The 23,544-nt window shown below is 47.7% G+C and overlaps 1 protein-coding gene across 5 annotated transcripts in view; it reads right to left on the reverse strand.

The window, feature by feature from the left end:
* Positions 1-1,485: 1,485 nt before the first annotated feature.
* Positions 1,486-23,544, reverse strand: part of UBE4B (ubiquitination factor E4B) — a 120,776-nt gene continuing 98,717 nt past the window's right edge. For all 5 annotated transcript variants that reach the window (XM_060626730.3, XM_060626735.3, XM_060626731.3 and 2 more), the window contains 7 exons: positions 18,273-18,399; positions 16,202-16,346; positions 11,609-11,743; positions 8,677-8,868; positions 2,679-2,853; positions 2,017-2,163; positions 1,486-1,701 (listed from right to left, as the gene is read on the reverse strand). In XM_060626730.3, coding sequence (XP_060482713.1) covers positions 1,640-1,701; positions 2,017-2,163; positions 2,679-2,853; positions 8,677-8,868; positions 11,609-11,743; positions 16,202-16,346; positions 18,273-18,399 — 983 coding nt within the window. In that variant the 3' untranslated portion in view covers positions 1,486-1,639. The remainder of the gene's footprint in view (positions 1,702-2,016; positions 2,164-2,678; positions 2,854-8,676; positions 8,869-11,608; positions 11,744-16,201; positions 16,347-18,272; positions 18,400-23,544) is intronic.

The following is a 23,544-nucleotide window of genomic DNA, read 5'->3' on the forward strand; positions in this document are numbered from 1 at the left end:
GAGTAAGGACCGTGAGGGTCAAGGGAAAGGCACTCGAGATGGGGAAAAACTTGAGGCTGCATGGCGGAGACTGAACATGACAAGTCTCAACCCCCCCCACACACCTGAACAGTGAACCGAGCGAGGACCGGACGGAGCCTCGGGACGGACGCAGAACGCCCAAGGTTTTGTTTTCAAAGTAGCAATTCCGAACGGGTGGCAGACGAGAGACTTCGCCACATGCAGACTCATTGGGCTCTCGTTCCTCACCCACCCCTTTGCTTTCCACAAAAAGAAGAGACTCCAAGAAGGTTCCTTCTGAATGTGTATCACCATTTATTGTAGTTTGCGTTAGGAATTGAACAGAGGACATGGTCTGTGGGGGGGGGGGGGGGAAGGGGGAGGGGGGAAAAAAAGGAAAAGAAAAAGAAAGTATGTTTCCGTAGCTTAATTTCTTCAAAACACTTTATGGTTTCAGATCCTTTTTTTTACCCCAAAGGAAATTCAAGAATTCAAGTATGTTAAGTCGGGAGCAGTCATACAAAAAGTCTCGTGTTTCTGTGCGCGTGTAGGTGTGTTTGTCTGTGTGTGTTTTTACAAGCAGACACATCCACGTTTCCTGCACCCCCTTTTTGCTTTGGTAAGGCCAAGCCCCAAAGGACATGTCATACAAACGACCCCTGCCTCGAACTCACAGACTCCAGGGTTGAGGAGTTGATTTTCCCCCCTAGGATACCTGTAATGGTTTTGAATCGTCCCCCACCCTCCTTACCTCCCCCCCCCCCAAAAAAATCCATAAGTCATGTAAATCCTGATATACTTGAACACTTCCTCGGCTGTACTGTTCCTCAGATCCCTAATAGAGGCCTTACTACAAGGACCAGAGTGACAGATTCTCATTTTGTTCAGAATAAAAAAAAAAAGACAAAAAAACAAAAAACAAAAAAACTTTAAAGGGACATTTCAAAAGGAAAAAATAAAAATAAAAACTGAAATTCAAATTCTGAAAATAGCTTGCCTTTTTTATTAATCATGTCATCTAACACCAATTAAAAAAACAAATATGTGAATATGATATAAAAATACGATCCCAGGATGAACACTTTGTTGCAGGCACAATTCTCTCACAGAGTATATGTTTGGAGGGCCAGTGGGGGAAGGAGTTTATTTTTGTTTTTGCTTCTCTTAAAAAAATCCACAGCAGTGCAAGTAGGGTCAGGAGGGGAGCAGGGCAAGGATTCTTTAGCAGCAAAATGTCCAAGGTTCTCTAATCACAATCAAATCAACGGATATCGGGTTTAGGGGGGAAAATAAGGACGAAGGGGATGCTGTCCAGACCCATCTGCCATCAATCACTCAGAGACTTCCGTCGCAAAAGCCCCAAATGGTGACGTAAGAAGGACGAGTTTTATTACACAAGCAATCGTAAAGTGTGTCCCTCAAGCTTTTGACCATGTGTGTCACTTAAATATATGTACAGGACTCGGGCTCCTCTCCTCCTCCGTGACCTTGCAGATCTCCACCGTCTGGTCGCTCTGGGTGGGCTCTCGGGGTCTCCCGCCGCGCTGGGCCTCCAACATCTGAACAGCATATCCGCCACCGACGCTGCTTCTGCCTGGCTGGCCTTGGCCTCGAGCAGAGGGTGGGCACGGGGGACGGTTTAATGATCGCTGTTCTGTTTCTCTCTCATCCAGGCGTGGATCTGTTCTTTCAGTTCTGGCACTGGGAAAAGAAAAGGACAGGATTAATGCCCCAGGCGGGAGGGCTCCTCCCGGGAGCCGCTGCGTGCAGGTCTGTGTACGCGAAAGACCGGGCCCTTCGCTCCCTCACTGACACGAAGCCTGGGGAAGGCCCAGGCTCCGGCGGCGGAAAAAAGGGCAAAGGATGTTTTGTGTCTTTTCCATCGAGCGTCAGACGCCGTGTGGCTTCTGGATTTGACAGATCTCCCCTTCTGATTAATCTCGGACACACGACTCGGGCGCCACAGCTGGGCCCGGCGGCCTCGGGCACTGTGACTCTCGCCGCGCCCTCCTCTACCTGGTTCCAGCATGCTCTCTGTCAGCATCTGTCGGTTGAACGGGTCTGTAGGGGAGTTGAGCAGGTGCCGCAGGATGATGGAGCGGTCCATGATGGTGCCGGAGGGCAGCCGCACCGGGTCGGTCATCAGGGTGTCCATCAGAGGGTCTACGGAGACAGAGCCAAGAGCAAACTCTACTCACAGAGCCGAAAACTGAAAATGAAAGCCAAACAAAGCCTGTCCTGCTTCGCATGGTCCTACTAGGCCCCCAAGTTTAGCTGGAAGTCAGCATAAGACAGAGGCACACCCGGCGCCCCTGGTGGAGGGGAGAGCACTCTCGTCAGCTACGGCTGGGGGGCAAGAACAAGGGAGGAGGACCAGGGCCATACAGGAAGCTCCCGCAGCTGGGGATCTGCAGGAAATCCCCTCCTGCCAAGGCAAGGCTGATCCTGGAATCTTCCCGGCGGTTTCCTAGTTTGAAATCAAGACAAGGACTTTCTTTTCGCTTCTAATTGATAACAGAAGCTAAAAGTAGGCAAATGTAATTTCAGAGAGCGTGCCTCAAGGAGCAACTCTAGCGCACCATAAAAAAATGAAAAGCACAGAATGCGGTCTGTTTGTGTTACGCGTTTCGGGGTAACTCCAATCAAAGAATTCGGTAGGGAAAGAGCGGTCCGCTTGCCTCTGAACTCGTCTGGGGCGTCGCTGTAGTCGATTTCTGCGCGTGCGTTCTTGGCTACTATCTCCTCCACCTTCTCAGCTAGGAGTTTAAACTTCTCGATCGCTATCGTGGATTTGATCCCTGCCTTCCGCATCTTCGAGATCACTTCCTCAAACAGCTCTTTGCTGTAGGATCTCTGCAAGTGAGGAAAGACGATGGGAGACAAATACATTTTAAGCGGAAAAACACAAGCTGCAGAAAACGCCTAACGTACGACCCACGTAGGAGCTTCTGGGGGGCTCGGTCGATGAAGCATCCGACTTCAGCTCGGGCCATGATCTCACGGCTCACGGGTTCGAGCCCCGTGTCAGGCTCTGGGCTGTCGGCTCAGAGCCTGCTTCGGATCCTCTGACCCCCTCCCCTCTGGGCCCCTCCCCGCCTCTGAAAACTAAACGTGAAAAAATAAAACAGCCCTGAAATGATAACACATATATAAATACTCTCACATGGCTATGAACGCAGGAAGACTGGAATATACGTATCAAACTGTACAAGGTCATTACCTCTGAGGAGGGCTTCAGGAGTGAGGCAAATGAGGGGAATTTTTAAATAGTGGAATTATCTTACAGTAAACATTCATTTCTTTTAAAATGTAAATGTTAAAAAGAAATTGAAAATCGAGTCTGTTTGAGGCCTCGCAAGGCACTGGGCCCTGGCAGCAAATGGCGGCTCTTTCCGTCAAAGGCAGACATGGTGAGAACAGCCCGACCCGGTTCCCAGTCGACAGGAGCCTTCTCCCGTTCGAGGTCAATCTCTCGGCTCAACGCTGAAGTGTCGGGTGCTCTGCTGACAGGAGCACGGGGGACGGTCTAGAGGACAAGTGCCCACCACAGCTGCAGTCGGACTCGAATTCTGGCTCCACCGTCTCCTCGAGCGCTGGGTGGTCTTAGGCACACCCCTCTGAGCCCCAGTTTCCTTGGGTGTAAAATGGGCGTGGTGACACCCACCTCACAGGTACCTAATTCATAGAAATCATTGCCATTTCAAAATACCACAGTATATCCCAATTTGCATTTCTGGCAAAAACACTGGCCACTTGTCAGTTCACTGACAGTGATCCAGACGGAGGAGGGGACCGATCGAGACTCCAAGGACGGCATCGTAAGCCGCTGAGCGGTCCTTCCCATCCAAGGACTCAGACGAATCTCTGCAGGATGAATTCGTCTCAGGGTCTGCATTCTCTTAGAGTGTGGAACTGAAATTCCTCCATCCTTCTTCTTTCCTCTGTAAACCTCAGTCTCTAAGAAAGTGCACGTGTCCATTTCCTGTCTTCACAGGCACCCATGCCCCCTGTTACTTTCAAGCACCTGACGGGGAGACAGAGGGAAGGGCGAACGCTGGCCTCGACCTAGCGGAAATCCTGAAAGCCATCTTGCACAATCCTGAAAAGTTCGGAGGGCCTCCGGTATAGTTTTCTGAAACTAAATTACTGTACTGATCCAGCAGTTACCTTATCTGACATCGACTTATCGTGAACCGGAAGCCACTCTCCGTCTCTTTGGGAAGGGGCGCAGAGGAGAAGTGGCCAAAAGGTCATAGAATAAGAGGTTGGAAGGGCAAAATGAAAATGTTTTGCACGGGGGCTTGTTGCTGGTTGGGCACTGCTGCATCAGAGGCGGTTTCACCTTGAACTTCTCTTTGTAACAAGGAGCCACCTGGCCACCCTCGTGAAACATCACCCGTTCTGTTTCTTAAAAGATGACGACTTTTTAACAACTTATGCTTGCTTATAAGTCAACTTCTAAGGGCAGCGTGGTGAGCATTATTAGAAATCAAAGGGAGCCCGCACCGAGGGGACGTGGCATTCAGCCTCTAGGAGCAACGTCGTCGATGCCTGGAGCAAATGCATGTTACTAAGCCGTCGCTTTGAGTCTGATGTGGGTGGGGTGAGAGATGCAGTAAAGATGCTGCTCTTGACCTCAAGGATGTTCCAGAGTCGTTCTAAAATCAGATGTGATGACCTCAAGGATGTTCCAGAGTCATTCTAAACTCAGATGTGAAAATATTTACAAATCGTGTATCTGATAAGGGTCTTGTATCGAGAATATATAAAAAAAAAGCTCTTACTATTCAACAACAGAAACGTAATCCATTTAAAAAAAATGGAGAAGGACTTGGACAGACATTTCTCCAAAGAAGGTATACAAATGGCCAAGAAGCACATGGAAAGATGTTCAACGCTATTCGTCATTATGAAAATGTAAACCAGAACCACAGCGAAGTACCATTTCACTCCCACTAGAGTAACTATTTAAAAAAAAAAAAAAAAAAACCACGAAAAAATAACAAGCGTTGGTGAGAATGAAGAAATCGAAATTAGAACAGTTGTACGTGATCCGTTCGTACACCGTAGAACACAATGCGGCGTTTCCTCAAGAAGTTAAATGTAGTATCGCCATATGACTCAGCAATTCTGCTGCTAAGTATATACGCAAAAGAATTACAGACAGGTATTCTAGTGTTTCATCACAAACACTCCGAGCAGCCACATTTATAATAGCCAAAAGTTGGAAACAACTCAAATGTCCACCAATGGATGAATGGAGAAACAAATCGTGGAGTATTCACATAATGAGATCTCACTGGGCCACAAAAAGGAATGAGCCAGTAGGCCATGTACATGAATGAACCTCAAAAACATTATGCTAAATGAAAGAGGCCAGACACAAAAGGTAGTGTATTATCTTATTCCATTTACGTGAAATATCCAGAATAGGCAAACAGGTAAATCCAAAATTATGTAAAATGAAGACAGAAAGCAGATTAATGGCTGTCGAGGGCTGGGGCAAAGGGGCGGGGATGGACAGCGACTGCGTAATGAATGTGGCATTTCTTTTTGACGGTGCTGTTTGGATAAAATGTCGGAACTAGAAAGAGGTGATGGCTTCATAACACTGTGAATGTACTAAATGCTACTGAACTGCACACTTTAAAATGGTTAATCTTGGGGCACCGGGTGGCTCAGCTGGTTGAGGGTCTGACTCTTGATTTCGGCTCTGGTCACGATCTCACGGTTCATAGAGATCAAACCACACGTCGGGCTCTGTGCTGACGGCGCAGAGCCTTCTTGGGATTCTCCCTCTCTTCTCTTTGCCTCTCCCCTGCTTGAGCTCTCTCTCTCAAAATAAATACATAAACATTAAAAAATAATAAAATGGTTAGCCTTATGTTATGTGAATTTCACCTCAATTAAAAAAAAAAAGGAAAGACTGGATGGGAGAAGTGTGACTTCAGATAGGCTCTTTATCTTTTTTTTTTTTTTTTTTTTTAGTGGTTATTTAGTTTTAGAGAGAAAAAGAGAAAGAGAGAGAGAAAGCGGGGGAGAGGCAGAGAGAGCAGGAGAGAGAGAATCCCAAGCAGGCTCTGCGCCGACAGGGACCGATCTCACAAACCCTAAAATCATGACCTGAGTTGAAGTCAAGAGTCCGACGCTTAACTGATTGAACCACCCAGGCGCCCTGGACACGCGTGCTTAGCCCATTCTCGGTTGGCGGGGAGAGAAGCTCTTCCTTCCTCGCATGGCTGCCCTTTTCTTCATCCTTTGTCTTCCCACACACACCAGACCAAACCAAGGCCGCGGCTCCCGAAGGAGAAAATCGTAATTCTTGCTCCTCTGGAGCTTTGTAGACTTCCACCCTTTCTTCCCCAGTCCTCAAACCCTCTTCCAAATGATCCTCAGGACTCTAATCAGCTTACAACCAATGTAAGAGGAAAATACCCAGCAATCAGAACAAATACCACACCGTAAAAGGAAGCCAAGAAATCCACTTAAAACACTATTCTCTACATTGGGACACTGGCACTCGTGTGCGTTTGCTTCCTGAGTCTGGAAGAACAGGGCTGTTTACACACTCAAGAGAACCCACGCACCACTGGGCAGAAACTGCCATCTGTGACGCAAGCCAGGTGCCACCACAGGCCACCACGACAATCCACAGGCCTTACCGGGTATTGTCCCCCACTCGCTTTTCACTGTCTCGCCGTGTTTATTCACGCTGCAAAGTTTGTGATGTTAACCACTTGTGATGTGGCAGCCACAGCGAGACCACACTTAATGACTCTCCCGAGTCACTTACAGTAAAAGCTCGAGAGTCTCTGGGGACTTTTCGCACCCTGACCTCTGGTGAGGCTAGAGAAGCCCAGCCGCAGCTGGCCTGCTCCCCAAGCAGACACCCCACTCTGGATGGGGGTACTTCCCCATTTCCCCTCTCTCCCTCCAGACTACCACTTCCCTTCCATAGTTCTAGAAATGTGCGGTATCACAGGCTGTAGGCTAGAAACACATCTTAGGCCCCCCCCCCCCCCAATAACGGCAAACTCTTAAGCCCCTCTGATACACTACTTTCTATGGAAAAACTGCTTCAGACGTGTGTTTTTTTTCCTTTGCAGGCACTTTGTCAAGACCAACTCTCTTGCTTACGTCCCAAAGAACCCACATACGTGAATTATATCTCAATAGAGCTGTTATTAAACAAACAAACAAACAATCAGTACCTAGGGGTGCCTGGGTGGCTCGGTTGGTTAAGCGTACGACTCGATTTCAGCTCAGGTTGTGGGATCGGGCCCTGTGCTGGGCTCTGCACTGACAGTGTGGGGCCTGCTTGGGATTCTCTCTCTCCCTCTCCCCTGCACATGGGCACACATGCTCTCTCTCAAAATAAACATTAAAAAAAATAATACCCTCTATTTCCTTATTTTTCTATGATTCCTTTGGATGAGATATGGGTAAAGAACCTTCTAGAATCCCTACTGCTGGTTAACCTGAAACGTGAGTAATATTTGGAGAGAGTGTGTGAACGAAGATGGAGACACAGGTGAGTGTGGAATTTTGGGGCATTTTAAGCAGAAAGCAGAGGGGCTGGGAATATAGGCTCAGGGCAGACTGACTGGGTCTGAATCCTGCCTCTATCCCACGGCACGGGTGCCACCGGGAGCAAGCCACTTCAACTCTCTGTGCCTCAGTTTCCTCATGTAAAAATGAGGAATCTAATAGAACCTACACCACAGGATTTTGTGAGGACCACATCAACAAAAATACGCCAAGTGGTTAAAACTTGGCATTCGGTTGATTAACAATCAGCTCTTATGACGCTGGTATGACGTGGGCCAGAAGAACATGGAGGGAGAGAAGTCAGAAGGGGGTGGGGCTGGACTACATCGGCAGCCGCGGAAATGCCAAGCACCAAACGGCGTCCTCACAGGGGACACGAGGAATAAAGGAGAGAGAAGACCATGAAGATCACCCCACAAGGTCTGGAACCTGGAATCACAACGGCGGCAGTACTAAAGCGAAGGCCTGGGAAGCAGGCTTGGAGCCCTGGGAAAGCCGGGCCTCTGTGGGAAGGTAATGGGCCTGCTGCTCGTAGCAGGACGGGCTAAGAACTCCACTGGAGACGTATCTGGGAGCCACGTCAGCTCTTTTTCTTTTACACCCAATGAAAAAGAGCTGATCCATCTTCGTTTACGTCAGACAAGCTCCCCTGGCCGCGGTGGTGATTATTTCCATTTGCCAACTAAAAACTTCCCAAACCACAATTTAAAAATCGCCTTTCTGGGGCGCCTGGGCGGCTCAGTCGGTGAAGGGTCCGACTTCAGCTCAGGTCACGATCTCACGGTCCGTGAGCTCGAGCCCCGCGTCGGGCTCTGGGCTGATGGCTCAGAGCCTGGAGCCTGCTTCCGATTCTGTGTCTCCCTCTCTCTCTGCCCCTCCCCCGTTCATGCTCTGTCTCTCTCTGTCTCAAAAATAAATAAACGTTAAAAAAAAAAATTAAAAATAAATAAATAAATAAATAAATAAAAATCGCCTTTCTGATTTCAAGTGGGGAAAATCCAGGGACAGGTGGGTACGTCACTGCACAGGGTCTGCCCGGAAGTCCACAGAGACGCCACCTCTGGTCGCCCAGCTCAGCAGCCTGAACCCCGGCCTCCCCCAAAATGGCCTGCCCCCCCGGGCACCGACCTGGTCATCAGCAATGGCTTTGGCGAACCGGGCACAGTCCAGCTGCAGGTAAATATCTGTCAGTTGGTCCAACAGCTTCTTTGGTTCAAAGCCGTATTTCTCAGGGTTTTCTACTTTCAGGTCCCGGCACTTGGGGCCACAGAGTTGCTGAAGATTAAAGTTGAGCATTGCAGCCAGTCGGGGTCCCAGCTCCTAGGAAATCACAGGGTAATAGGACAATTCAAGCTGTTGAGACAAGCGAGAAGGACCAAAACTCCCATCTCAGCGGAGGAACAGGAATGGGCCGGATTAATCTGCAGAGAATCCCTTATATGTGCCGTGGATCGTAAGCTGAAGAAGAACGTTCCGCTCAAAATTGTCTTTACTCTCCATCTCTAACCCGATAATTCTAACACTTAATACCGTTGCAGGTTGATGGAATATCTACAAATATCAACGGAAGGGCGACCTTTGCTTTAAATTCATGCTTTCGGTGACAAAAAACAAGGATTACTCCAAATTCATTGAGAAGTAGGTAAGAGGGAAAAATCACTCAGAATCCCATCATCATAACGTAAGTCAAAGAAATTTTTGGTATGTTCATTTAGCCGCCATTGTATGTGCATTCGTTTTCTTTCAAGATTTTACTTTTAAGTAACCTCTACACTCAACATGGGGCTCGAACTCATGACCCCAAGATCAAGAGTCGCATGCTCCATTGACTGAGCCAGCCAGGCGCCCTGATACATTATTTTTCTAAATTTCAAAAGCGTCTGACAGTTCTGACAGGGTGCACCGTTCTTATTATCAGAGGCCAAGAGAGGAGAAATGCAGAAGAAGCAGAAGATAAAGTTTATGTCTTAAATCATCTTAAATGTGGCAGGTGAGAGACAAAGCACACTTAAATGAAACAAGTAGCCAATATAAACAATATGCAAGAACCCACCCGATGTCCCAGTACTTAGTACAGTAGGGCACGTGTGCTTCAAGCAAACCTGCAGGAGGAATCCTGCCTCAGGTTAGACAGTATCAGGCCATAAAAAAAAAAAAAGAAAAAGAAAGTCACAGAACAAGGTTTTCATTACATTTAATGATTGCACTTATACACATCCAACTGAAATTTGGCTTTTCGAGAACCTCCTTTGCGCAGTGAAGCGCTCCTGTATTTGACTGTTAGGAAACTGTGAAATACAGGAGTGATAAGGACAGGATATAGTTGGCAGGGTCTTATTTTTCCCCAAGCGGGAGAGGTCTGAGCTAGCCAGTGAAGAAGGCGAAACTGTGTGGCAAAGGAAAAGGATGCATCGAAGCAGGCACAGGCAAAGAGTGCGTGTGGAAGGCTACGGCCAAGGCACGCAGATAGCTCAGGTCAAGGAACGGCCTTGAGGGGCGCCCGGGTGGCTCAGTCGGTTGAGCGTCCGGCTCTTGATTTCGGGCTCAGGTCATGATCTCGCAGTTAGTGAGTTCGAGCCCCGTGCTGGGCTCTGTGCTGACACTGCGGACCCTGTTTGGGATTCTTTCTCTCTCCCTCTCTCTCTGCTCCTCCTCCACTTGGGCTCTTGCTCACGCTCGCTCTCTCTCTCTCAAAATAAATGAACAAAATTTTTTTAAAAAGTAGGCCTTGAAAAAAATTAATTTTAGTTGACGTGAAAACATTAGACTTTGCTTTCAATAAATTCCTTTAAAAATGAAGAACTCAGAACCAAAAATAGGCTCTATGACAATTTAGTCTCAAATAATTTATTACAGTTCCCTAACAATCAAAGACTTGCTGATTTGGGATCACTGAACTAAAATAAAACGTAGTTTAGTGCCGGGATTGGCAAACTGCTACCTGCGGGCCAAATCTGACCTGATGCTTGTTTTCATAAAGTTTTACCGAAACACAGCCACGCTTACTGGTTTCTATATTGTCTGTGGCCGCTTACGTGCTGCAACAGCACAGCTGAGTAGCTGGGACAGACCGTACGGCCCACGATGCCTAATAATTTACTCTGGCCTCCGTAGAAAAAGTTGAAAGGATTTCCATTTGCCAACCCCAGGGAAGCAAGGGTCTGAACTATCTTGTTTAAATTAGTCGTGGTGTCCGCATGCTTTCAATAGTGAGCTCAGTTTTGTTTCACGTTCCACGGCTCTTTTATAAATAGATGTGAAATGGAAAATGGGAGCGGGGGGAGACTCCTTGCTGAGATGCACACAGGCCAGGGTGTGGCGATACTGTTGAACGAAGCGGTGAAAGTGGAAATTGGAGGAAATGAGTAACCAAGTTACATTCCATTGTCAGCCTGTCCATATTGCCAGGTAATTAACCACCGGCTCCCGGCCCCTTCTTGGCCTTCCTCACGACCCTTATCCCGGCCACACCACAAAGCTTCTGTGCCGTGCGGCAGCTCCAACACCAAGCAGCGATCTTCGGTCATGTGGCTCAGTTTCCATTTCAAAAACAGGACTCCGATCTTATTAATAATATCAAGGCCAAATGTTTTGACTACCTTTGATCTGTCATAAACCGTAATTATGGCTCTCGTTACCCTTTGGCTTCTTGAGTGTAGCAAAGCTACAGCTAGGAGAACCGAAGATCTTACCCAGTATCAGTGATTTCTACTTGATAGACTCTAATTTCCAACTGACGTGACTTTCTATGTCTCCTATAGATACAACACAGGAATCGATAATGATAAAAATATGTCACAGCCTCAACATTAGTGATCCCGTGTGCTCTGTAAGCAGAAAGCGAATTGAGTTATCTTGGAAAAGACTGTTTGTAGCCTTCCGTCTATCCTCAGAGTGCTTTATCCCCTGGCATAACTGCGAACAAAACCAGTATCAAAATTTCACTTAGTGGCTGTGAGCTGCAACGTCCAGGATCTCCACAACCACCTTTAGTAACAGGTGCCGGAGCCTGACTGTGGAATTCGACACCCAAAACAAACACCCCGAAGTTTCCACTCACCGGTCTGAGGAATGGCTTCTGGACCTGCTTGGTGAGGATATGGAACATGTCCACGGTTTCTGTTGCCAGGGCGAGATAGGAGCGTGAAACGCGTTCGTCCTGAGCAAGCTGGGACTGACGGGCTTGCTGCTGATCCTATAGGAAACACGGAGCAGACGCCAAGCCAAGGTCAGTATTGGCCGTGAGCTCACTGGCACGCCGAGCGTGATGGAAAATACAGTCCGCTCCTAATGGGACAAGGGCGCAGCAAAGCCAACATGCCGAGGGAATGGGAACAACCCACGGCAGAGAATTTTCCAGATAAGGTACAGTTCATTCCTTTCAGCATCAGAACTCTCTAGGCCTCTGAGTACGGTGACCGTGGCGCATTATTTCACTTCCACGCGACTGGGTTTCCTCAACGATAAAAGAAGTCACGTTCATGTTCTGTGCGGGATGAAATAACTGATTCTTTCATCACACCCGATACACGTGGGTGCTAACGAAGGAGAGCTCGTTCCCCTTAATAACAACTGGCAGCCATCGTTATTGTGAGAACATAGATGTGTTCTGCTCCGACACCGCGGCCAATAGGTTTTGCCCCTACATGGAGCGCCTACAGATCGCTAAAAGGTTCTGAGTTTCGTCAGGCTGTCAGCCCCGACAACGGTCGGCATCCTTGCCTCCGGCACCGTCCTTGTCCTTCAATTCTGCCATGGGCTGGGGACCAAGATGAGAAGGTCTCTGAGTCATGGGGAAAGCAAGTGGGGCCCTGAAGGCTCTGGGATGGAGAAAAGCCACAGAAACATCAGGGAAGACCGAAATCCTTACATCACGGCTCAGAGGCTGATTTACTTTACGTGGAGGGGGAGGGGCAAGAGCCAGGACAGCTGAAGTCCCCCAACGAGTGCCCCTAGGGTAAGTGCCCTGAGTGGGTGCCTGGGGGAGGTTCTGCAACGATGTTGGGTGGCCTGCCCGCTGCCCCTCGGTCAAGACTGCGCCTACGCAACATGCTGGAGCAGGAAGACACGAGAACAATGGAGTGAGAACGAGTGCAATGCGCGTCTGTGTGTCGCATGCACTCGTCCAGACCTGGTGTCCGGGCCCTCCTCCAGGCCAGGCCCACCTTTCGGCTCTGGTGATAAGAGTATAGAAAGTGACCAAGAGGCCTGCAAGCCTCACGGAGCTCAGACTGCAGGGCAGGGAAGAGATAAGCAGTATGCAAACATGCTCCCAGATACAAGGTAAGTCTGAGAGTGATGGGAGACAAATAGAGCAGAATGAGAAGGAAAGCGGTCAGGGATGGCCTCTGAGAAGGTGACATTTAAGTGGGTATCTGAAGGAAGCGAGCCAGCAGAAATCTGGGGCAAGAAGGCCCGTGTGGGTGGGGTGGGGGAGGGGGAGGGAAGAGGAAAAGGGTGGGGCCAGGGGCCCACTCTAATTCGGGTCTGGACTCTGAGTGAGAAGGGAAACCGGGAAGAGTTCTGAGTCAAGCGGCGATAACGAGCAAACAGGTTTAACAGCATCCCTCTGGTATGGACACGATAAAGGTGGCGAGAGACCGGTGAGAGGGACGACAGCAAGCCGGGAGAGAGACGGTCTAGAGGTAGGGGAAAGAGAGGAGGTCAGACATGGGTATAGCTCAAGATAGAGCCTTGGGCTCCTGGGTGGCTCAGTCGGTTGAGCATCTAACTCTTGATTTCAACTCAGGTCATGATCCCAGGGCCATGGGATCAAACCCCATGTTGGGCACTGCACTGAGCAGTGGCGCCTGCTTAAGAGTCTCTCTCTTTCTCTACCTCTGACCCACCCCCCTGCTTGTGCGCTCTCTCTCTCTCTCTCTCAAATTAAAAAAAAAAAAAAAAGAAAAAAAAAAAAAGATACAGCCTTGAGGCACTTGCTGAGAGAGAAGAATCAAGGAGGACTCCAAAGTGTTGGGTCAGAGTAATCAACAGAATGTAGTTGTCCCTTGCGCCTGGGTGGCTCAGTTGGTTAAGCATCCAACTTTGGCTCAGGTCATGATCTTGCAGTTTGTGAGTTCGAGCCCCATGTCGGGCTCTGTGCTGACAGCTCAGAGCCTGGAGCCTGCTTCACATTCTGTGTCTCCCTCTCTCTCTGCCTGGGCCCCCCCTCCCCACTCACACTCTGTATCTCTCTCTCTCTCAAAAATAAAGATTAAAAAAAAGTTAAAAAAAGAAAAAAAGAATGTAGCTGTCCCTCAATGAGGTTGGGCAGACCTGGAGAGGAGATGTGGCCCCCCCTCGTCAAGGGATACTATGAGACCACCGGGCAGAGGAGCAAGTCAACAGCTAGTGAAGCAGGTCTGGCGTCAGGAGAGATAGGAACTGAGGAGACGTGTTCCAGAATCTTTAGAATAACGACCATCAAAGCCGCTGGGAATAGATGATATCACCCAGCAGTGATTTCCAACTGGGGGATCAGGCCACGTGCGGGAGTGTTTCTGGCTGCCTGATAACTCGGGGCAGGAGGGTAATTCACTGGCATTAAATGGGCGCGAGCCAGAGATGCCAAATGTCCCACGACGTATGGTGTGGTCTTCCATAATAAAGAATTATTACCACACCGAAATTCCACCGAGCACCTGAGAAACACCAGCCTCGGCAGCGAGAGCGGAGACAGGAGGGGAGGAGCCTGAGGGCTGAGCAGCGGAGTCCCCCAGCATCCGGAGGATGGCAAGATGGGAGCAGCAGGCAGGGAGGTGGGTGGCAGGAAGGGACTTCAAAATCAAACAGACGTATTTCTGAAATAGCACTTGACTGGAACTATTTATGCCGCTTTCTCATCCACGGACACGGCAAAATCAATAGGAACTGTTGAGTTATCTCCTAAGCAAACGCTATTGAGCACCGACCGTGAATGAGACCATGTGCCACAGACCCGTATCCCAACACCTACGACAGAAGCTGGTCTAAGACAAGCATCACGAGCGACACCGAGTGGGCGCTACAGAAGTATAGAGCAAGGGGAGGGTTTGGGGCGGCTCTGGCTGGGGTAGTCCAACCATGAGGGAATACCTGCACAAGGCCTTGTGTAAAGAATGGGTAGGATTTTCACACATAAGAACGGCAAGCAGAGAATTCTGGACAGAAAGAATGACTTGAGGCAAATGACACAAGGAGAGCTACACATCCTGAGCACCCGTGCTGAGCTGGGTTCGCGACATCCACCATCCCCCCTCCTAGTTTTTCTGCAAAGCAGAGATCATCTCTGCTTCAGGGACAAGGAAATGGATTCAGGAACTCCGAACGCGTGGTGGCATCAGTCCTCAAACCTAGGTGCCCTCGGCTCCAAAGCTGCACCTCTTTCGGCTAGGCCTCATCTGTTTGCCCAGGATGTTCTGCAAGGGCCCGGGGACCGGTCCAGATTGGAGCCAACAGACTGGAATGGGAGAAAAGCTTGGAAGGACTTCCGAGAGCTACTGTGGGGAGGCGTGAAACATCAGGTCTGGGCCGACTCCCGCCCGGGGGAGATGGGGAGGCGCAGGAGGGAACCTTTGGAGGCACCACAGGAAAAACAGTTTAAAGCGTGTTTAGAAACGAATGCGAGGGTAGACGGTAGGTGAGACTCCGGCGGATGCCAGGGCAGTGCCGAGGAAAAAGAAGACAACCACCACGTTATCTCAAGAATACAAAGAGAGGGGGTCCAGCAGTGTGGCGGCCTGGACTCGGGCATCCAGCATTCACAGGCCCTGCAAAGCCCCCGGAAGGCTTCGGTCTGTAGCGTAAGCCCGCTGGCTAAGCTACAGCAAGTCGTAAAATTCTCACCACAGCTGCAGGAACACTTGAAATAAAAACATTTCCTAAGTGTGCCTTCATATGTGCTCATGTATCTTAAGATACTTTTTGACTGTGCGGCATTAAGCTCGACAGTATTTTCGCGCTGAGAATGCTACTGCAAGTAAAGAAACAACAGTCCTCCCTCCTCTCCCAGGAGAACTCCTTTGGGGAAGCAGTTCTGACTCTGAGCCCGGGAACAGAAGGAACCAAGATACCAAGTCCCCAGTAGTTGTCAAGAGCGAAGTAACTGATCGGGGAACCGTCTAAATGGCTGCAGCAAGTGTCAGAAAAGCGTGCCAGTGTGCTGTCACGTCACCATGTCACCATGTCGTGGAACCTGGCAAAACGACCTCTCTTCCATTAATAACCAAATATAAAACCAACATCAACCAGAAGGAAAAAATAACCCACCAGAATCCTGCATGATTCACATAGCTGTCTAAAGGAGATGCTGTGAGCAAATCAAATGCTTGTCTGGCACAGAATTCTAGAGATTTATTTCCTACTTTCATAAACTGACATCAACACCACAGACAATAAAAGCTCTTCTCCAAAAAAGCCCTTTAAAACTAAGAAGGCAGGAGAACGCACGTTGAAAGACTTCTCGAGGCACTTCTTAGCTTTAGATGGAGTGTTTAAGCTCACTCCTCCCCTGAACCCGGGTCAACTTCACGGAAGCCCGCAGGTGGGAGGTGACAAGCAATGACAAGTAGGTCACATCTAAGTCAGCAGGGCCCACGGACGCGGCCCCGGGCAGAGCCCTGCCCAGGGGCCGAGGCGGTTTTCCGGCTCCGCCGTCCGAGCGCCGTGTCCTCACCCGGGGCAGCTGGTCCCACTGGTCTTTGTTCTTCATTTCTTCTTGCACTTCATGGATCCGCTTCAGAGACTCCAGACTTTCGTCGAGCAAAAACGTCGTGTCATTTATCAGCATGTTTATGTAGCGCACAAACTGCTTCCCCGAACTGGAAAGGCAATTACATTGCACACGGTCAGACCTCTTGCCGAAGCAAAGTGCCGCAGCAGATCCCGAGGAAAATGGGCCTCTGCCCTAAATGCCAACCATCTGGCCCTGTAAGACTGCCTCCCGGGCCAGCACTCAAGCACTGTGGAGGTCAAGGACCACGGAGTCTCTCCCTGGATCTTGCTATTCCTTTTAATTAACTGTGATGAGCTCATTTCAGTGGTGCGCCGGAGGCACCTTGCACGGTTGATGAGAGCCAATTACTAGTATTTCAGAATTTTGTGAGCAGACTCCCTTGGCAGCTTAAATTTAGCCACGGTGGAAGTATTTACACCCGAGAAAACCAGCAAAGGCTGAATTTTCTCCACCTCTTCAGAGAGCAGGTTTACTAACACATCCCTGGCTCATTCTCTCAATGATCCGAAGTCGAGAAGACACTCTTCCAGACTAGAAAATATGCTTAAACTCACCAAGATACAAAGAAAGTAAAAATAATTACCCACATATGCGGGACAAGAGAATTACTTATACAGTTATTCCTCATTATAAAGAAAGACACGCTGAAGAAAAGTCGGCAGCTGTAACACTGATAAAGGAGGCTATTAATTCACTTTCTAGACCTTGAAGTTTCCAATCTGTAAAACTGTCCTGCATATCCCGTTATAACGGAGGGCTCGCTCGTGCATGGAGATTTGAGTGCACCGTTAGGCTTCATAACTGCAAGATTAGTAGAGAAAAAGAGTAGCCACACACCCTTCGGGATCTATCACTGCGTAATCAGGAGGCAGGAAGCCTGGATTTCAGGAACAAGGCAAGTTCAGGAAGACCACTCCCAACTCAGCACCATGCAAATCAAGCCGTGGGCCTGTCTGGTCTAAACTTGTGCCAGGGTTTGCTGGAACATAATTCTGACCAGAAGAGCAGCTCACGAAAAGAATTAGCTTAAAGAGTTCACTCTGCAGAAAGTTACCTAGCAAATGGCTAACAAATATTGTCGACTAGTGACTTAGTTAACAAGCGACAACTGGATTTAATCAAAGCTCTAATATGGTTTGCAAAAGATCCAAGTAGATGGGATAAAATTTCTTAAGAATAATTTGGAAGTTCAACATTTTCATCTATTTTCTTTCTCAAGCACCTTTCTGTTTAAAGTAATTTAGACGAGGGGCGCCTGGGTGGCTCAGTCAGTTGAGTGTCTGACTTTGGTTCAGGTCACAACCTCACAGTTTGTGAGTTTGAACTCTGTGCTGACAGCTCAGAGCCTGGAGCCTGCTTCAGATTCTGTGTCTCCCTCTCTCTCTCTCTGCCCTTCCCCTGCTCACACTCTGTCTCTCCCTCTAAAAAATAAACATTAAGAAAAAATTTTTTTAAGTAATTTAAACAAAATTACCAAAGTCCGGGTTAAAGTAGTCACTAAAATTCCAGGTAGGTAATGAAAGGTCCTTAGTCAAGGTTTAGGGCCTTGTTACAAAGAATGACATTGGAAATAATAACCCCAACCTGACCGCTTCCAAATCTAAAGTCTTCCTAACATTTCTCATCTAAAGCGTGACATCAGATTCCAGAACATTCGAAGATCTGGTTCCAGTCATTCTGACAACTTCGCCTCACACCGTAATCACAGAAACAGCAAAAGACACTTAACACATCATCTCCGAATATTTATAAATTCTTTCTTTTTAATGTATACATACCATCCCCGAAGTATGTCAACAAATCTAAAGTTCAGCAAAGTCTGGCCAGCACAGACATTTCAATAACCCTGCTCTCATGTACCAGAACCACCTAGAAAACTTAAAGGAGGCTGAGATCAAGCAAACAGTCAATAAGAACCAGCTATGAAAGCTTTTGAGCAGCCACCCTACCTGTGGTTTGCAAGAGAGCAAGCTGTGACTTGCTCTGGGAGTATCAGGGGCCAGATACTCACTTGAATTCCTCCATGAAGGTGCCATGGTGAGCTATGTTTTGCCAAAGGCTCTTGAAAATGGTGCTAATGTGATAGCGAATGGTAAACTTGTCGTAGAACTCGCTGGTGGCTCCGGTATGCTCCACATCTAAAGAAGAAAGACAAAGGCATTGAAGGATGGATAGAGTCTTACCTTTCAAAAAGCAGTCAGTTACTGTGGCCACGATGTGAATACGAATCTGTACATGCACCTGTATCTCGTATGTAAGGGCAAGACAGAGATTGTATGAGGTGGTTCTAAAGACACAAGCTTCGCAGAGAAGCTCTGGCAGTGACACGATACCAAAACGAATCGGGCTCGAAAATGCCACCAGCATAGCATCAACTCGCCAATGACCAGAAAAGAAATGGGTTAAGTTTTCTTAGGGGCCACACACCTATTAAATCTGACTGCAGGCCTACCTCATTTTATCATTTTTTTTTTTTTTTTTTTAACAAATTGAAGGCTTGTAGCAACCCTGTGTCACACCAAGTCTATCGGCACCATTTGTCCGACAGCATTTGGTCACTTCCTGTCTTACGTTTGGTAATTCCTTCAATATCTCAAACTTTTTCATTATTATTATATTTGTTACGGTGACCTGTGATAGGTATTACGACTCACTGAAAGCTTAGATGATAGCATTTTTAGCAATAAAATATTTTTATTTTTTAAAATAAGATTTTTTTAACATTTTTTTAAAATTATTTTTGAGAGACAGAGAGCGTGAGCGGGGGAGGGGCAGAGAGAGAGGGAGAGACAGAATCGGAAGCAGGCTCCAGACCCCGAGCTGTCAGCACAGAGCCCGATGTGGGGCCTGAACCCACAAACCGTGAGATCATGACTTGAGCTGAAGTCCAGATGCTTAACCGACCGAGCCACCCAGGCGTCCCATCAATTAAATATTTTTAAATTAAGATATATACACTGGCTTTTTAGACACAATGAAAATGTACACTTAACAGACTATAGTATAAACAACTTTCACATGCACTGGGAAACCAAAAAATTAATCTGCCTCTCTTTATTCTGAGATTTGCTTTATTGCAGTGGCCTGGATCCAAACCTGCAATATGTTTGTAATATGTTTGTATTATTTTAAATACTTTTGATAATTAACATTTTCAAACACATTACCAAAGTACAGAAAAGCATAGTAAAACCTTATGTATTCATCGTTCATTTACCAACATCCATATATTGTTAAAATGGAACAAAGATCAAGCTTAGTTTTCCAAAGACAAATAGCTCAAGCATGAGATGTTCTTGAATTTATGACAAGTTTTAAAAAAAGGGAAAGCTGTCAGGTAAACACAATAAGGCTCACGAAAAAGTTAAAAACGGAAATTAGAATAAGATGCCATTTTTCTTAACCTATCAACTTGGCAGATACTATAAAAAAGACCATGTGAGCATGTGGGAGAAAGTTACTCTCTGACTGCTGGTGGGAATGAACAGCAATATGATCCCTTGAAGGCAATGTGACAACATTGTATCACAAGCTTGTGACAACACTGTATCACAAGTTATCGATAAGCCCATCTCTCTGACCCACCAACTCTATTCCAGAAAACATACGCTGGCATGTTCAAACATCTCCCAGGATACTCTTTAAAGTACTTTTTGTATTAGGGAAAAGATATAAATGCAAATGCCCAACAGAGAACATGAAAAAGTATTTGTGATATCATAGGTGAAAACCACAGGCTACCGGGGCGCCTGGGTGGCTCAGCTGGTTGAGCGTCCAACTTCAGCTCAGGTCATGATTTCAGTCTGTGGGTTCGAGCCTCAAGTCGGGCTCTGTGCTGATAGCTCAGAGTCTGGAGGCTGCTTCCAATTCTGAATCTCCCTCTCTCTCTCTCTGCCCCTCCCCCGCTCATGCTCTATCTCTGTCTCTCAAAAATGAATAAACATTAAACAAAATTACAAAAAAAATAAAGGAAGAAAGAAAACCACAGGCTACCAAATGGGGCCAGTCATATTTAAAGCCTGTGCCGTGTGCACACACGCACACACACACACACACACACACGCATGCACACATGCACACAATTTACATATATGTAAGTTGGCTGAAAAAATATAGAGCAAAACGTTAACGGAGATTCTGAATACAGAGATTATCAATAACTTTAATCTTCTTTTTGGCATTTTCTATATTTTGCAAAGAACATATTTTTGTGACAAGAATTTAAAAATGAAAGGCAAAAGGTAACACCTACCATACGAAAACCTAAAAGCACTTACACATCTTCACGAGGTCAAACTTTCTTTACAATGAACTAAGTGTCATTTTATTCACTGTATGAAAGTGTGAAATAAAGTGTGGAGAGCTGATTTCAACACAGTCTATTTGGGAAAGACACTGGGGGCTGATACAGAGCATCTCGTATCCTTGAAGTCGCCCATCATACCCGCACCACATCCTGAGCGCTCCAGAAGCCCGGTAATGACTGTTAACTTATGATCAATATACACCTCTCCCAACATTTTATAAATTTCACTCCTAATGCTCCCGCAAAACTGCAGCAGCCCAAGTTCTATTTCCCAAGTCCAAGTTCTAAGAGGTCTGTAATGAACCAGACACTGGCTGGCCTCACTCCCCCACTACTCACCATGCTCCCCCCTGCAGGTCTTCTTGTTCAGTTCATTAAACTGCCCAGGCCTCAGGGCCTTTACACGTGCTGTCTTGGTTGTCTGCCACACTGTGGCTGAGACCTTCGTGTGATTCACTCTTTTGTGTCATTAGACCTTCCCTGACTACGCTTCTTAAAGTAGCATCATGCCCTCCTCCCACACCCACTGTCTGAAAGGATCTTATTTATTGGTTCAACATCCGTCTCCCAACTAGAACGCCTGACTCACAAAAGCGGCGATTGTGTGACATCTTCATCACTAGGCCTTAGCATCAAAACCAGGGCTGACGCACTATAGGAGCTTCATAAACCTTTGTAGAATTAGTGAGTGAATCTACTAGGGCTAATGCTGGCTTTGCCGATGCAGCTCAGCCTGGGGAAGAGGGCAGTCTTGAAATACGTCTTAGTTATCAGTGTTCTTCCAGCTTCTGAGTAGCCAGGTGGGAAACGCTGCTCCTTAAGGAACTGACTGCTGATTCAAATAAAATACTCTGATTTTGAAGTTTAATTTCCTTTTTGAAATAAAAACTTGATCTTCAGCATTTCCTAAGCCAGGAGAGTCTCTTGGGGCAGAAAAGAGGAGCTCGTTCCATACAGCGATCTCTAATTCACGCCTAAGAGTCAGGACCCAAGTCAGCAGGTCTTACTACGGGCTTCAGACACGAGTGGAGGGCTGCCTCGGATGCCCCACTGCAGGGTTCTCGCGGCACCAGTCCCACGTGACCACAGCAGTCACGGCACGGCAGTCAGGAGCACCTGTGCCAAGGTCCCAACTGCAGAGGTTACTGCCACTCACTAGCTGCTGACCTTCAGCAAGCTGCTTGACCTTTCTAAGCTTCAGGTTCCTCATTTGTAACATGGAGATATTTATAGGACCCATCTTGAGGACGGCTGTGCAGATTAAGTGAAAGGATTAGAAAGTATTCAATAAACGGCGGCTATTATTAGTGCGGGTATCATCTATCTAGGACTGCAGGTGTGGTCCAGGGCCAGACGGTACACTGGCCGGTGGCAAAGGGAACGGGAGAACACCACTCATCCAGCTGTCCCTGCGGTCCTACCAGTGGGGCTCCACCAGGACCAGCACTGGTCTCCCAGGAAGAAGCCCGGCCCTTGGCACAAGCTTATACTCCGCCCCCATGCTTTATCCCAAAGTCCCAGTGACAGGCTCAGGGCACTGAGTATAAAACACATTTCACTAGGGGCACCTGGATGGCTCAGTCAGTTAAGCGTCTGGCGTCGGCTCAGGTCATGATCTTGCAGTTTATGAGTTTGAGCCCCGCATCAGGCTCTGCGCTGACAGCTTAGAGCCTGGAGCCTGCTTTGGATTCTGTATCTCCCTCTCTTTCTTCCCCTCCCCCACTCCTCCCTCTCTCTCTCTCTCTCTCTCTCTCTCTCTCAAGAATAAACATAAAAAAAAATTTTAAAAATACACTTAACTAAACAACTTTTGTTTTTAATACTAACAATACATGTTTACTGGAGAATAATTAAGTTCAGATTTTTTTTTTTTTCAAGTTTATTTATTTTGAAAGAGAGTCAGTGAGCAGGGGAGGGGCAGAGAGAGAGAATCCCAACAGGCTCCACACTGCTAGCGTGGAGCCCGAGGTAGGGCTCGAACCCACAAACCAGGAGATCATGACCTGAGCCAAAGTCAGATGCTCAACAAACTGAGGCACCCAGGTGCGCCAAGTGCAGATAATTTTTAAAAAAGAAAAAGAAAGAAAACCATTCACAGGTGTACCACTCAAAAGTAACTGACTCCCTGTTAATATTTTGGCATCTGTTCTTCCACACTGTTTTCCATCACATACATGGGCACCAACACATGGTCACTGTGTACATACCGTTTCATTACTGGACACTGTCTTTAATCGCTTCACCATTTACTGTAAATAACACATCATCTTTCACAGCTCAGAGAGACCCACTATCGGATACCTAATTTACTTTATCCACAGCTGGCAGACATTTAGGCAGTTTTACGAATTTTCACTATACTGCACCGTAAATGATGCTGCAGTAATGATCACTATAAACACATATGTACATTTACAATTCTCCCCGTAGAACAGATGACTATAAATTAAGTTCACATTCAAAAGGGTGAGCTGTTTACGTAGCTGCTGTCCCTCAGCCCCCAATCCACCCTTTATGGCTTTGTGATGCTGGGGCTGGGACTCTGCAGGCTTCCCCTGGACAGCTGGCCCTCTGTTGGGTTCGCCAACAGGGGGCGCTGCAGAAGAACCGGAAACCTGAAGGAGAGAAGGGGCTTGGACCTGGGGGTAGGCTGGCTGCTCCCGTCAGCAAAGGTTCTCCTGCCCAGCGGCTGCTTCCGGTTTCCAGCTCTGTTCAGGGCTCGCAGCACTAGCCAGCCTGCACACCCTCAGAGAGGCCAGATGGCCGCTGTCATTGCTGAGAGGCCTGGCCAAGCCCTCATCCGCGCCGCTAGATTTCACTACCTGCAGCCTCTTGCCTCAGTGCCCCCAGCTCTGCCACTTCTGCACCTACGCTCTGCCTTTCACCCCAAAGTCCCTTATTTGCCTTTCTGTCTTCCGTTTGCCCAGGTCCTTGTACAGCTGATCCTTGAACAACATGGGTTTGAACTGCACGGGTC

This window comes from Panthera onca, chromosome C1 (assembly GCF_046562875.1).
Source record: "Panthera onca isolate mPanOnc1 chromosome C1, mPanOnc1 haplotype 2, whole genome shotgun sequence".
Taxonomy (NCBI): Eukaryota; Metazoa; Chordata; class Mammalia; order Carnivora; family Felidae; genus Panthera; species Panthera onca.